The sequence below is a fragment of the Cyclopterus lumpus genome, chromosome 19 (genome assembly GCF_009769545.1).
Source record: "Cyclopterus lumpus isolate fCycLum1 chromosome 19, fCycLum1.pri, whole genome shotgun sequence".
NCBI classification, from domain to species: domain Eukaryota; kingdom Metazoa; phylum Chordata; class Actinopteri; order Perciformes; family Cyclopteridae; genus Cyclopterus; species Cyclopterus lumpus.
In genome coordinates, this window is record NC_046984.1 from 17,639,158 (window position 1) to 17,655,225 (window position 16,068).

Genomic DNA, 16,068 nt, shown 5'->3' on the forward strand with positions numbered 1-16,068 from the left:
ATACTTATAGATTTAAAAGTGGTGAAAATATCCCAACGCCACAAACTGAGGTCCAATAAAACAAAAAGTCCCTTTTCTTTATTTAAAGGCGCTCTGGCAGCTCGTGAACGTCGGCTCCTCCCACCAAGCGGCAGAACGTCATGTGTTCAACAACAAGTCAACTAATACATAGAAGTCATATGTACGAGATAGAAAGTCATATTTATGAAATAGAAAGTCAAAATTATGAGATAGAAAGTCAATTTGAGTGTGCTTCAACGGCGCCTTTTATCACTTTGTAACTCATAACTGTGACTTTGTATCTCATAATTGTGACTTTGTATCTCATAACTGTGACTTTGTATCTCATAATTGTGACTTTGTATCTCATAACTGTGACTTTGTATCTCATAATTGTGACTTTGTATCTCATAACTATGACTTTGTATCTCATAATTGTGACTTTGTATCTCATAACTATGAGTTACCGTGGGGATATTTCTTACTCTCACACCAAACTTTCATCTTATTTTTAGTTTTTACACACCAATGGGCTTCCATACAGTTTCACCAGACCGACCAAACATGTGGACGGAGAGAAACAACCCCAATAAAAGAGGAATGAACCTCAGATCTGCTGGAGGAATACGTATAGAAAATAAATAGATTCTCATTATGTACAAACACGTCGTCGTTAGCAGCTCAGTGGGTGTGGCCCCGTTTAACGTTTTATTATAGATCCGTGTTGATGGGGGATGATAATCTGGATTACAGCACACAAGGAAAAAAGAGGACGAACAGAAGTGTACAAGTACAGGAGGATGACGTTAAAGCTCCCAAACTTTAACTAATATATATATATATATAGATATATATATCCCTGGTGAAATACTGGATACTTAACATCCTCATAAATCCTTCCCCACTACCAGTGACTTCCAGATTTAAACATCTTCACCGGTTTTCCTCCAGAAAGGAAACGTGCCATTACTTTAGTGGTAAAATGAAGTTATCGTACATTTTAATCAACATGAACTCACATTTGTGTTCACTTAGACTTTAATTAACTTCTCAACTCTTTAAGATTGGAAGCGTAGTTTATATATATTTTTTTACCTTTTCTTTTATCTCAAAGTCTGTTAGACAAAATAAAATAAACCTCTTGTGCTTCAAACGCTGACCGAGAATTCTAGAACAGGTTATTAGATAACCGACTGAAGTCTATCTGCAGTACAAGTACTACGATAAGTACTACGATAAGTACTACGATAAGTACTACGATAAGTACTACGATAAGTACTACGATAAGAGCTGATGTGGGGTTCCTCAGAGGTTCATAAAACAGATCCAGACACGAACGCACATGGGGGGGGGGGGGGGGGTAAGTTCTCAGGTGAGCTGCAGAAGGCAACGTGTGCACAGATTGTAAACATCTTGTTGTTGTTGTTGTTGTTGTTGTTGTTGTTTTAAACAAAAGAAACAGAAAGGACGAGCGGCAGGAGGACTTGATACTCTAAACAACGTATTACGCAACCGGTGTTTTTTCTTCTTCTTCTGGACGGCCGAGGAATGTGTTCGGATCGGATGTCAAAGTGCACGTGTGGCGAGAGCGCACGTGGAGAACGTGACCGATCGATCGTCAAGTGTTCCTCGTTTGGAAAACAGTGTGCGTCGGCCGACGCCAAAGACGGAAAGACAGAGAGTGTGTAGTTCATGAGCAGGTTTCAGACCCACACGTTTAAAATGCCACGTATAGTGTGTGTGTGTGTGTGTGTGTGTGTGAGTGTGTGAGTGTGTGTGTGTGAGTGTGTGTGTGAGTGTGTGTGTGTCTAAACATTAGAAAACACCCTTCTTTCATTCAGTGCATTATGAAGTCTTTGTTCCCTTTTCTTAATAAAGAGGAGAGTTCAACATTTTGGGTAATTCTGAGCGTTGTTAGCTTAGCTTAGCATAAAGACAGGAAGTGGAGGGGAACAGCTAGCGCCGCTCGTTAATTAACACGTTTTATCTTGTTTGTTTTATTCGCACGTGAACAGAAAAAATTAAAAAGACAGTTTTTGATTCTAGGGGAGTTTCAGCTTTCTGAAGCCTTGTTGTTGTTGTTGTTGTTGTTGCAACAGCTCTGGTACCATCGTCTCTGTACTGATGTCACGATACCAGAACTTTAGGAGTGAAATGACATGATTCTTGATACAAGAGTAAAAAAACTAAAACTAAACAATTAATCTCATGTACTTTAGTTTTTAATAAATTATTAGAAATCTCAGATGATCTAATCGCCCAAAAAACTAAATTTGACAAGATTACATTTGAACACATCGCGATATCGTTATAACGTACCATCAGTTATCGTTTTTACTCATTATTTCCATTAATTACAGGTCAAATATTTAAGTTCTTTTAAAGTTTTTTTGTTTGTTTCCACTTAAGCATAAAACCTCCCACTTCACGACTTTATGCTAAGCTAACAACGCAACATGTTGAACTGTACCTTAAAAAAATTATAAAGTCCATTAAATCAGAGCTTTTTAGCATGATCACTTTTTGGTTACGACAAACAAACATTTGGCCCTCATACGTATTTTTTTTTTTTTTACTGGTCAAGAGTCACAAGGCGATAATATAAGTGCGGCAAGGACGACGTTATTCCCCAATTCATCTTCTTAAAGGCACAGTGTGTCGGGTTCTGTGGCACCTAGTGGTTTGTTTGCAGATTGCAACCAACTGAATCATCAAATGGCAAATGATCAAAGTCAGAGATTAGTTTGTCCGTTCTGGGCTACCGTAGGAAAAAACATGGAGGTGCAACACGGTGGACTCCGCCTCCCGAGCCCGATGTGTTCATCCTAAAATAACGAAAAAACTATTCTTCGATTCCGGTGATTATACACTAATGAAAACACATTTATGAACGTTATCTTCCGTTTCTGCTGATAGATCCCCCGAACCGCTCCACACTGTGCCTTTAAATATTTAAATGAGCTCCAAACAGAGCTAGCGAGTCTGAACCGGTCCGCACTGTGCCTTTAAATATTTAAATGAGCTCCAAACAGAGCTAGCGAGTCTGAACCGGTACGCCCTGTGCCTTTAAATATTTAAATGAGCTCCAGACCAGTCTGCCCTGTGCCTTTAAATATTTAAATGAGCTCCAAACAGAGCTAGCGAGTCTGAACCGGTCCGCACTGTGCCTTTAAATATTTAAATGAGCTCCAAACAGAGCTAGCGAGTCCGCCCGTTGCTCTGAATCTGTAAACGTGTCACCATGTCGAGCTACAGACGCCTGTAAAAAAATTAAGTCAAGTGAAAATAAGGTCGGAGCGCCAACCCGTGAGCTGGTTGTGGCTCTACCTATGGCACGCTTCACCGTCACCGGACGCACCGCTACTCTGCCTTGGCCCCTTTGTCCCCGGAGGAGGAGCCTCCGAGGTAGGACCTGTAGAAGAACACGGCGAAGAGGACCAGGTAGCTGAGGTACATGAGGGAGCCCCATGCGATGTTGTCCACGTAGGACGGGCAGCGCACCTCGTGCATCCAGCGGTACACCAGGCCCAGGACCGCCAGGCCCATCACCATCTGCAGGATCTGGGTGGCCGTGATGATCATGGCGCAGGGACGGGGCACCCGCAGGCCGGCCGCCCGGGCCGCGTAGTATGTGTACATGAGCGAGTGAACCACGTAGTTCATGGTCATGAACCAGCCGCCGCCCGCCACCTGGTCCTTGTAGGAGTACCAGGAGTAGATCAGCACGGTGATGTGGTGGTACCAGTGCAGGAAGATGAGGCGCTGCTTCCGGAGGATGATGAACATCGTGTCGCCTGGGGGAGGAAAGACAACGGCGCTGTAACAAACAACAACAAAAAAACAACAACAACAACAAACTGGTGGGGGGGGGGGGGGGGCCTTACCCAGCTCGGGGGCCTTGCTGAGAACGAAGGCGTAGGCCCAGAACTTGCTGACGGGGGCGCTGTAGAAGCTGTTGTCACACACCGACTGCCTGAAGCCGCTGCTCGTGAGGATGTGCAGCATGTACGATCCCGTCCTCAGGGCTCCGATGATGCTGCAGGGGGGCAAGAACACGTTAAAAACCTCAAACGCAACCTCTCTACCATCTGGATAACACGTTAAAAACCTCCAACGCAACCTCTCTACCATCTGGATAACACGTTAAAACCTCCAACGCAACCTCTCTACCATCTGGATAACACGTTAAAACCTCCAACGCAACCTCTCTACCATCTGGATAACACGTTAAAACCTCCAACGCAACCTCTCTACCATCTGGATAACACATTAAAACCTCCAACACAACCTCTCTACCATCTGGATAACACATTAAAACCTCCAACGCAACCTCTCTACCATCTGGATAACTCATTAAAACCTCCAACACAACCTCTCTACCATCTGGATAACACATTAAAACCTCCAACACAACCTCTCTACCATCTGGATAACACATTAAAACCTCCAACGCAACCTCTCTACCATCTGGATAACACATTAAAACCTCCAACACAACCTCTCTACCATCTGGATAACACGTTCAGTTCAAGGACCCTTGAAAATCTTTGTATCTGTGACCTTGTAATATTTGTACATTCAGAGGGATCGAGATCCAAACCCTCTGAACCCCAAGACCGTATCGCAAAATATCACACAATGCATCGTAGCAAGAAGCTGTAGAAGCGGACGTAATCATCCGATTGTCATCTCTCCGACGGTCCTCGAACACATCGCTTACGTGAGGAAAAGCTACCAAATCGAAGCTTAAAATTAGGATCAGTTTATAAAAAAAGTGTTGCACCCAATTAAAACCGTTTGCACAAAACCAGACCCTCTAAAAAGAAAACTTTAAATTCTGCCCTCCTCCTATTAAACATTTTCAGGTGACCTTGTTGGATATTCTGCACATTATTATTCTTAAAAACATTCCTTTTAATCGGCCTTGGAGACTAAACACTGATTCGGTCCGTGCCGAAACACAAAACATCACGTTTAAAATGTCCAAAAGCCTCCGAAGTCCCAAACTTCAGCCTCAACGACGCGATCCTTTCCCACCGGGACTCACCTGAAGATGGCGAGGCTGAGCGACCACAGCACCAGGGGGCGCCGCAGGTTGAGCTTGGGCCGCTCCCTCATGAAGTGCTGCCCGCCGAACACCAGCGCGGCGTACAGGCCGCAGAACATGAAGGCCTTGTTCCTGCAGAGCGAGCCACAAGAAGCATTAACAGGCGTGAAGGACAGTTATCACGTGGACAAGGAATGTTAATGAGGTCAAATAGAATACAATCGTGTTAAAAGTTTTATTTTCAGTGATCCTCAAAACTGTATTAGACCAATATTATATACTGCAGTATTATAGTTCCTTAAACCAGTATTAGACAACCTTAAACCAGTATTATAGTTACTTAAACCGGTATTAGACAACCTTAAACCAGTATTATAGTTACTTAAACCGGTATTAGACAACCTTAAACCAGTATTACAGTTCCTTAAACCAGTATTAGACAACCTTAAACCAGTATTATAGTTACTTAAACCGGTATTAGACAACCTTAAACCAGTATTACAGTTCCTTAAACCAGTATCAGACAACCTTAAACCAGTATTATAGTTCCTTAAACCAGTATTAGACAACCTTAAACCACTATTACAGTTCCTTAAACCAGTATTAGACAACCTTAAACCAGTATTACAGTTCCTTAAACCAGTATTAGACAACCTTAAACCAGTATTACAGTTCCTTAAACCAGTTTTATAGTTCCTGAAACCAGTATTATAATTCCTTAAACCAGTATTAGACAACCTTAAACCAGTATTACAGTTCCTTAAACCAGTATCAGACAACCTTAAACCAGTATTATAGTTCCTTAAACAAGTATTAGACAACCTTAAACCAGTATTACAGTTCCTTAAACTAGTTTTATAGTTCCTGAAACCAGTATTATAATTCCTTAAACCAGTATTAGACAACCTTAAACCAGTATTACAGTTCCTTAAACCAGTATCAGACAACCTTAAACCAGTATTATAGTTCCTTAAACAAGTATTAGACAACCTTAAACCAGTATTACAGTTCCTTAAACTAGTTTTATAGTTCCTGAAACCAGTATTATAATTCCTTAAACCAGTATTAGACAACCTTAAACCAGTATTACAGTTCCTTAAACCAGTATCAGACAACCTTAAACCAGTATTATAGTTCCTTAAACAAGTATTAGACAACCTTAAACCAGTATTACAGTTCCTTAAACCAGTTTTATAGTTCCTAAAACCAGTATTATAGTTCCTTAAACTAGTATTAAAACAACCTTAAACCAGTATTACAGTTCCTTAAACCAGTATTAGACAACCTTAAACCAGTATTATAGTTCCTTAAACCAGTATTAGACAACCTTAAACCAGTATTATAGTTCCTTAAACCAGTATTAGACAACCTGAAACCAGTATTATAGTTCCTTAAACTAGTATTAAAACAACCGGAAACCAGTATTACAGTTCCTTGAACCAGTATTAAAACAACCTTAAACCAGTATTATAGTTCCTTAAACCAGTAATAGACAACCTTAAACCAGTATCAGACAACCTTAAACCAGTATTATAATTCCTTAAAAAAGTATTATAGTTCCTTAAACCAGTATTAGACAACCTTAAACCAGTATTATAGTTCCTTAAACCAGTATTAGACAACCTGAAACCAGTATTATAATTCCTTAAACTAGTATTAAAATAACCTTAAACCAGTATTACAGTTCCTTGAACCAGTATTAAAACAACCTTAAACCAGTATTATAGTTCCTTAAAACAGTATTATAATTCCTTAAACCAGTATTAGGGTTCCTTAAACCAGTATTAAACAACCAGTATTATAGTTCCTTAAACCAGTATTAGACAACCTTAAACAAGTATTAGACAACCTTAAACCAGTATCAGACAACCTTAAACCAGTATTAGACAACCTGAAACCAGTATTATAGTTCCTTAAACCAGTATTAAAACAACCTTAAACCAGTATTATAGTTCCTTAAACCAGTATTAGACAACCTTAAACTAGTATTAGACAACCTTAAACCAGTATCAGACAACCTTAAACCAGTATTATAGTTCCTTAAACCAGTATCAGACAACCTTAAACCAGTATCAGACAACCTTAAACCAGTATTAGACAAACTGAAACCAGTATTATAGTTCCTTAAACTAGTATTAAAACAACCGTAAACCAGTATTACAGTTCCTTGAACCAGTATTAAAACAACCTTAAACCAGTATTATAGTTCCTTAAACCAGTATTAGACAACCTTAAACCAGTATCAGACAACCTTAAACCAGTATCAGACAACCTTAAACCAGTATTATAGTTCCTTAAACCAGTATTAGACAACCTTAAACAAGTATTAGACAACCTTAAACCAGTATTATAATTCCTTAAACCAGTATTATAGTTCCTTAAACCAGTATTAGACAACCTTAAACCAGTATTATAGTTCCTTAAACCAGTATCAGACAACCTTAAACCAGTATTATAGTTCCTTAAACCAGTATTAGACAACCTTAAACAAGTATTAGACAACCTTAAACCAGTATTATAATTCCTTAAACCAGTATTAGACAACCTTAAACCAGTATTACAGTTCCTTAAACCAGTATCAGACAACCTTAAACCAGTATTAAACAACCAGTATTATAGTTCCTTAAACCAGTATTAGACAACCTTAAACAAGTATTAGACAACCTTAAACCAGTATTATAGTTCCTTAAACCAGTATTATAGTTCCTTAAACCAGTATTAGACAACCTTAAACCAGTATTAGACAACCTTAAACCAGTATAAGACTGTCTTGTGTAAAGAAATAGGCATTATACGCGAGGGGAAATAAAGATTGTTTTATTTATTTTATTCCATTTATTGTCTCCATCACCTCCTCCATCTCCATCATCTCCACCACCTCCTCCTCCTCCATCATCTCCACCACCTCCACCATCACCACCACCACAACCTCCACCATCACCTCATCCATCTCCTCCATCACCTCCACCACCACCACCTCCACCATCACCACCACCTCCATCACCTCCACCACCACAACCTCCACCACCACCACAACCTCCACCACCTCCATCACCACCACAACCTCCACCACCACCACCTCCATCACCTCCACCACCACCTCCATCACCATCACCACCATCACCTCCACCTCCTCCATCACCTCCACCACCATCACCTCCTCCACCACCTCCTCCATCTCCATCATCTCCACCACCACCACAACCTCCACCATCACCTCCTCCATCTCCTCCACCACCTCCACCACCTCCATCACCTCCATCACCACCTCCACCATCACCATCTCCACCACCTCCACCATCACCTCCTCCATCACCTCCTCCTCCATCACCTCCACCACCATCACCACCAACACCATCACCACCTCCACCATCACCACCACCATCACCTCCTCCACCACCTCCTCCATCTCCACCACCTCCATCACCACTACCACAACCTCCACCATCACCTCCTCCATCTCCTCCACCACCTCCACCACCACCTCCATCACCACCTCCACCATCACCACCATCACCTCCACCACCACCATCACCACCACCACAACCTCCATCACCACCATCACCACCACCACCACAACCTCCACCATCACCACCTCCACAACCTCCACCATCACCTCCTCTACCACCTCCTCCATCACCTCCTCCATCACCACCACCACCACCATCACCACCACCTCCACAACCTCCACCACCATCACCACCACCTCCACCACCACCTCCACCATCATCTCCCCAACCTCCACCACCTCCTCCACCACCTCCATCTCCTCCACCACCTCCTCCATCACCTACACCACCACCTCCCTCACCTCCACCATCACCTCCTCCACCTCCACCATCACCTCCACAACCTCCACCACCTCCTCCACAACCATCACCTCCACCACCTCCTCCACCTCCATCACCTGCGCGGCGTGGAGCTGTTACACGAAGAGACGGTGAGGCCGAGCGGACCGGACGGCGGCATTGAACACGCGTTGCGTTCCCCAAACCGTAAGTTTGAAACCCGTCGTCCTGCCGCTCGCCGCTCATCCCTCATTCATAATCAGATTAGACTCCGAGGCCATTTCTCCCTCCGCCGGCTTATCGCCCAAAACCAAACAAACACGTATTTTATTTTAATTAACAGGCGACGGCGGAAATAAATGTCGGCGAAGCGGCGGAGGTCAACTCCCCAAAGAGATAAGGAAAAGGAATTTTATTTTAAATATGCAACACATCAGTGAGGCTGTTTGGGAATAAACCAGATAACTAATCCAGATTGAGCCGAGTGGATGCTGCTTGACCCAGTTAATACTATGGGGGGGGGGGGGGGGGGGGGGGCATGAAGTCAAACCACTTAAAGCTACACACTATATATATATATAAGAGGAAAGGTCACAACCCATTTATTTGATTTATTCTGCTTTTATGATAGAAATCAATCTCAATAAAAAAGCTAATATATATTTATATATGTATATATTTATATATATATAAATAAATATATAAATAAATGTATATATTTATATATGTATATATTTATATATATAAATAAATATATAAATAAATGTATATATTTATATATGTATATATTTATATACATATATAAATAAATATATAAATAAATGTATATATTTATATATATACGTTTAAGTAAAGGAGGAGGAGGATGGTAAGGAGGAGGATGAGAATGATGAAGATGAGGAGAAGCAGGAGGAGGAGAATGAGGATGAGGAGGATGAAGAAGAGGAGAATGAGGATGAGGAGGATGAAGAAGAGGTTTTGCAGGAGGAAGAGGAGGAAGATGAGGAAGAGGAGGAAGATGAGGAAGATGAGGAAGATGAGGATGACTCTCTGTGGATTTTAGTTCTGTAGTTTCAGTCTCGCACAAAAACAAAAATGCCGCCCTACGAGTCTCCTTGTTGCCGGGAGACGGATCGACAACGAGTTCATAGAACAATTAACCTTTGTGCTCTAGCATATATTTACTTTAGCAGATAGACAACATATATTTACTTTAAGAGTATTTAAGATGACAACATATATTTACTTTAGAGTATTTAAGATGACAACATATTAGTTCTTTAAGTGTATTTAAGATGACAACATATATTAGTTCTTTAAGTGTATTTAAGATGACAACATATATTAGTTCTTTAAGTGTATTTAAGATGACAACATATATTAGTTATTTAAGTGTATTTAAGATGACAACATATTTTACATATTCGTTATTTAAGTGTATTTAAGATGACAACCTATATTAGTTCTTTGAGTGTATTTAAGATGACAACCTATATTAGTTCTTTAAGTGTATTTAAGATGACAACCTATATTAGTTCTTTAAGTGTATTTAAGATGACAACATATATTAGTTATTTTAAGTGTATTTAAGATGACAACATATTAGTTCTTTAAGTGTATTTAAGATGACAACCTATATTAGTTCTTTAAGTGTATTTAAGATGACAACATATTTAGTTATTTAAGTGTATTTAAGATGACAACTATATTAGTTTTTAAGTGTATTTAAGATGACAACATATATTAGTTCTTTAAGTGTATTTAAGATGACAACTATATTAGTTCTTTAAGTGTATTTAAGATGACACATATATTAGTTATTTAAGTGTATTTAAGATGACAACTATATTAGTTCTTTAAGTGTATTTAAGATGACAAACTATATTAGTTATTTTGACAAACTAGATTAGTTTTTGAGTGTATTAAGATGACAACCTATATTAGTTCTTTAAGTGTATTTAAGATGACAACCTATATTAGTTCTTTAAGTGTATTTAAGATGACAACATATATTAGTTATTTTAAGTGTATTTAAGATGACAACATATTAGTTCTTTAAGTGTATTTAAGATGACAAACTATATTAGTTATTTAAGTGTATTTAAGATGACACCATATATTAGTTCTTTAAGTGTATTTAAGATGACAACCTATATTAGTTCTTTAAGTGTATTTAAGATGACACCATATATTAGTTATTTAAGTGTATTTAAGATGACAACCTATATTAGTTCTTTAAGTGTATTTAAGATGACAAACTATATTAGTTATTTAAGTGTATTTAAGATGACAACCTATATTAGTTCTTTGAGTGTATTTAAGATGACACCATATATTAGTTCTTTAAGTGTATTTAAGATGACAACCTATATTAGTTCTTTAAGTGTATTTAAGATGACAAACTATATTAGTTATTTAAGTGTATTTAAGATGACAACCTATATTAGTTCTTTACGTGTATTTAAGATGACAAACTATATTAGTTATTTAAGTGTATTTAAGATGACAACCTATATTAGTTATTTGAGTGTATTTAAGATGACAACCTATATTAGTTCTTTAAGTGTATTTAAGATGACAACCTATATTAGTTCTTTAAGTGTATTTAAGATGACAACCTATATTAGTTATTTAAGTGTATTTAAGATGACAACCTATATTAGTTCTTTAAGTGTATTTAAGATGACAACCTATATTAGTTCTTTAAGTGTATTTAAGATGACAACCTATATTAGTTCTTTAAGTGTATTTAAGATGACAACCTATATTAGTTCTTTAAGTGTATTTAAGATGACACCCTATCTGTGGCAGCAGACAGAGGTACGTGTATATTTAGCATGTATTTATGTTATATATATATATATATATATATATAGTAAAGGGAGCTCTGGGAGGTGAAGTCTCCCTCAAGGACGTTTGAATTAAAGCGGTAAGGGGGGACCCCCCCCCCCCCCCCTTCCTCTAGGCCCGAGTACAGCATGTACGGGAGGGGAGGACGGACACGTTTCATTATTATATGTCTGTTTTACATACGCTGGTGGTCGTGTGCATACATACCAGTTCTCCTGCATCCATTCAAAGGCTCGTATTTCGTCGAAGTGCCGCTCGAAGTCGTACTCCGCCGGCGGGGCCGTGAGCTCCGTCGCGTTCATTTTCTCTTTCTCTTTCACCTTCTTTCTTTCTTTCTCTCTTCTTTTTTTTATTTTATTTTTTTTAAATTTAATCCGCTTTTTCTTCCACGTTTCTCCCCGTAAATGTGACCGCGCCGCACCGGCCTTCTGACGGGTGGTTGACAGCCGGACCGCCGCTCCTTTATCTCCTCCAGCTGACAGGAGCTGGATGGTCGCCGGTTGGAGTCCGGGGAGGACGCACTTCCTCACCGCCTCTCGCTCCTCCTCACCGCCGGCAAGCTAGCGGAAGAAGAAGCGATGCGCTTCCGGTTTGGGACTTTCAGAATTAAAGCTGTGACGCAGCAAACGCTTCAGGTTAACAAGATTATAGGGCTCAGATATGGCACAATTTTATATATATATATATATATAGAGAGACAGAGATGGGAAAAAGCAAACAAAACAATAGTGCAGAGATATAGCCAAACAAACAAAAACATAAAGTTATATTTAATCTAATAGTACCCTGTAAAAAGAACTCTGCATAGGTCAATAAGGTCAATAGGCTTTAACGTTCATCCTCAAATTTTGACATTGTGTTTTTACTAATTATTTTTGTACTTTATTACAAAATTAATTAGTAAAAATATAATTGAAAACTATTTTGTAAATAAAACATGTATATAATACAAATGCTAAATAGTAGGGACAGCTTCTCAAGCTACTTGAAGACCTAATTGTGGGATCAAATAAATTCACATTGATATTCTGTCATTTTCTTCTGTCATTTTAAGGATTAAAAGACTTAAAGACATTTCAGCAAATTAATAAATGGAAATGATAAATAGATAGCGGTCCCAACTTTAATTGTGAAGGTCAACGCAGTTGGTTTCCGGTTCCTCGCGCTGTCCCCGCGTGGCTTGACCAGACGCATTGAGTGCACGTTCTGTTTCCTCGAGCGTGGAGTGATGGAGGCGGAGGGGGCGGGGCTTGGCTCTGACGTCATATCACCAGTGAGTCCAGTCTGGTCACCAGTATCACCCCAGACACTCTGGACTCTGACCTTTAACACGTGTTCATTTGATTTTAAATGATGTATTTTATTATTTTATTTTAAATTATTAAATATAAATAACTGATTTGTTTGCATGTTTTTTTAATTTTATGTTACATACTGTTTTTACTACATTTATTTTACACCTTTAGTTACTTTGCAGATTTAGATTATGAATATAATCAAGTAATACATTATAATATATATTTATTATAAGTTAAAGCTAATTAAATGAGCTCCATCTTTACCAGATGGAGCATTAAAGTGATGAACACATTAATGCATCAATAATTAAAATCCAATAGTATAATACATATTATTCTAAAAGTCAGTTTAACAGATTTTATAACTTTTATAAACCCCATAATGCACCATTAAAAACCCCAAGTTAAAGCTTTATTCAGGTTCCAAATGTGAATATCTGCAAGTTTTTCTTATATAATAATTAACTGAACTTTGAGTTTTGGACTTTTGATCCGACCAAAACGTAACATTTGAAGACGTCACCTTGGACTGCGTTTGACTGATTTCATACACCGATGAATCTTATTGATGAATTAATCCGGAAAAAAAAGAATGTGCAGATTAAACAAAAGTGACTAACGTGCAGCTAAACCTTATATTAATGCACATCCTGTGGGCACACATGCAGCAGGAGCTCCTTATCGCACACAATGAGGCTCTCTGTGAGCGCTGCAGCCGAACTGGGCCAAAGGGGAGAGGCTCACTTGCATCACGTCTGCAGCCGTTATAGGTGAGCTGTTGCGTAACAACGCACAGCTGCACACACACACACACACACACACATCTGTCTGCTCGCTGTTGTGACGGACGGAGCTGGATTATCAGCGGGGTCAAAGGTCATCCAGTCAAGTGCCAAGTGTGAGCGGGTTCGCCGTGCGTTGTGCAACTGGTGTGTGTGTGGCAACGAGAGGAGGACCTGCTTCATCACCTGATCTCAAGGTGATGAAGGCATATATATATATATATATACGTATATATATATATACGTATATATATATACGTATATATATATATAAATACGTGTATATATACGTATTTATATACAGTATATACGTATTTATATTATATATGTATTTATATATATATACAGTATATACGTATTTATATATATATATATATGTATTTATATATATATATATATACGTGTATATATATATATACATATTTATATACAGTATATACGTATTTATATTATATATATATATGTATTTATATATATATATATATATATATACGTATTTATATATATATATACGTATATATATTTGTATATATACGTATTTATATATATACGTATATACAGCATATATACGTATATATATTTGTGTATATACGTATTTATATATATACGTATATACAGCATATATACGTATATATATTTGTATATATACGTATTTATATATATATAAATACGTATATACTGTATATATATATAAATACATATATAATATAAATACGTATGCATAAATACGTATATTTGTATATATACGTATTTATATATATATATATAATGGGGAATGTGAAAACAGTACAGAGCAACATTATCGAGCTTGGCTTTCTCTAGGGCTGAATTTCATACGTTAAATTAATAAAGTGGAACAACATCATGAAAAAAGTGCAATTTTTTCGTGATTTAAAGGCAGTTTATTGAACCAAATGACGGACATGAACAGGTGGTCATACTATAAGTTAATATGCATGCTCTTGAAACAGAAGGTCATACTATAAGTTAATATGCATGCTCTTGAAAATGTGCTCATAATATAAGTTAATGTGCATGCTCTTGAAACAGAAGGTCATAATATAAGTTAATATGCATGCTCTTGAACAGAAGGTCATAATTGAACTTAATATTCCAGCCTCTGGAGGAAGGTGGCGCCGCTCTGGGCTTCAGCTTCTCGTTGCTCAGCAGAAAGCTGAAGCAGCGTGGAGGAAACGTTCTGTTGTCCCACGAGCTCACAAACAGGTTCGTCCTGCGAGTCTCGACGTCCACGTCTAGATTTACAAAGATCAGAATGCTGATAAGCGTCTGCTTAAAAGTGAGAACACATATATGTACACACTTATATATATGTATATGACAGAAGTTTAATTTAAGTATGGGAATGATTTACAACATCACAGTGAAGCTGAGATTCACATAAAAGTTAAAGTGCCGAAGTATTTTAGACTCAATACCTAAAGTATGAGTAAGAGAAGTAAGAATTATACTATTACTATCGAACATGTACAGTTACTGTCCACCAGAGTTAGAAGGCTATAAACTAAAGAATGGAGATTTAGCACCTCCTGCTGGCCGAAGCATGCAGGTGCTCCTCAGCGTGTAAATGTCTCCTTATGCCAGTTTCATTCAACTCAAACCAAACGGCCTCCAGATTGATTGACAGCAACACGTGACCGCCCCCTCTGCATGGGGAGAGGAGCAGTGGAGGTATCGAGAGTGAACGACCTGTCACCCACTGACCTGCTGCTGCCCCCTGATCCACTTCCTGCCACGAGGACTCTGCTCCTTCTCCGCCTGCAGGGGTCAGCAGAGAGCAGGACGCTTTATTACTATTATTATATATATATATGTATATAATATTTATGTAATATATGTGTGCGTGTCAACATGTATGGAATTTAAATCCGGTTGCACAGAAACAGATTTAGAGACAAAGGGCCCCTTTTGCATCTCTTTGTAGTTTGTTGTGTCTCTTTGTAGTTTGTTGTGTCTCTTGGTAGTTGTTTGCGTCTCTTTGTAGTTTGTTGTGTATCTTTGTAGTTTTTTGCATCTCTTTGTAGTTTGTTGTGTCTCTTTGTAGTTCATTTGTGTCTCTTTGTAGTTTGTTATGGCTCTTTGTAGTTGTTTTGCAACTCTTTGTAGTTATTTGTTTCTCTTTATAGTGGTTTTGTATCTCTTTGTAGTTTGTTGTGTCTCTTGGTAGTTTTTTGCATCTCTTTGTAGTTATTTGTTTCTCTTTATAGTGGTTTTGCATCTCTTTGTAGTTTGTTGTGTCTCTTTGTAGTTGTTTTGCATCTCGTTGTAGTTTGTTGTGTCTCTTT

General features: G+C 38.4%; 1 protein-coding gene across 1 annotated transcript in view; it reads right to left on the minus strand.

Moving 5' to 3' along the window:
• The window catches only part of LOC117748385 (elongation of very long chain fatty acids protein 6-like), a 12,556-nt gene extending 320 nt beyond the window's left edge, over window positions 1–12,236 (minus strand). The window contains exons 1-4 of the mRNA XM_034558079.1: window positions 11,893–12,236; window positions 5,048–5,179; window positions 3,885–4,036; window positions 1–3,794 (exon numbers count right to left, since the gene is read on the minus strand). The exon at window positions 1–3,794 is cut by the window's left edge and continues 320 nt beyond it. Of these exons, the coding sequence (XP_034413970.1) occupies window positions 3,361–3,794; window positions 3,885–4,036; window positions 5,048–5,179; window positions 11,893–11,987 (813 nt within the window). The 5' untranslated portion in view covers window positions 11,988–12,236 and the 3' untranslated portion in view covers window positions 1–3,360. The remainder of the gene's footprint in view (window positions 3,795–3,884; window positions 4,037–5,047; window positions 5,180–11,892) is intronic.
• Window positions 12,237–16,068: the final 3,832 nt, after the last annotated feature.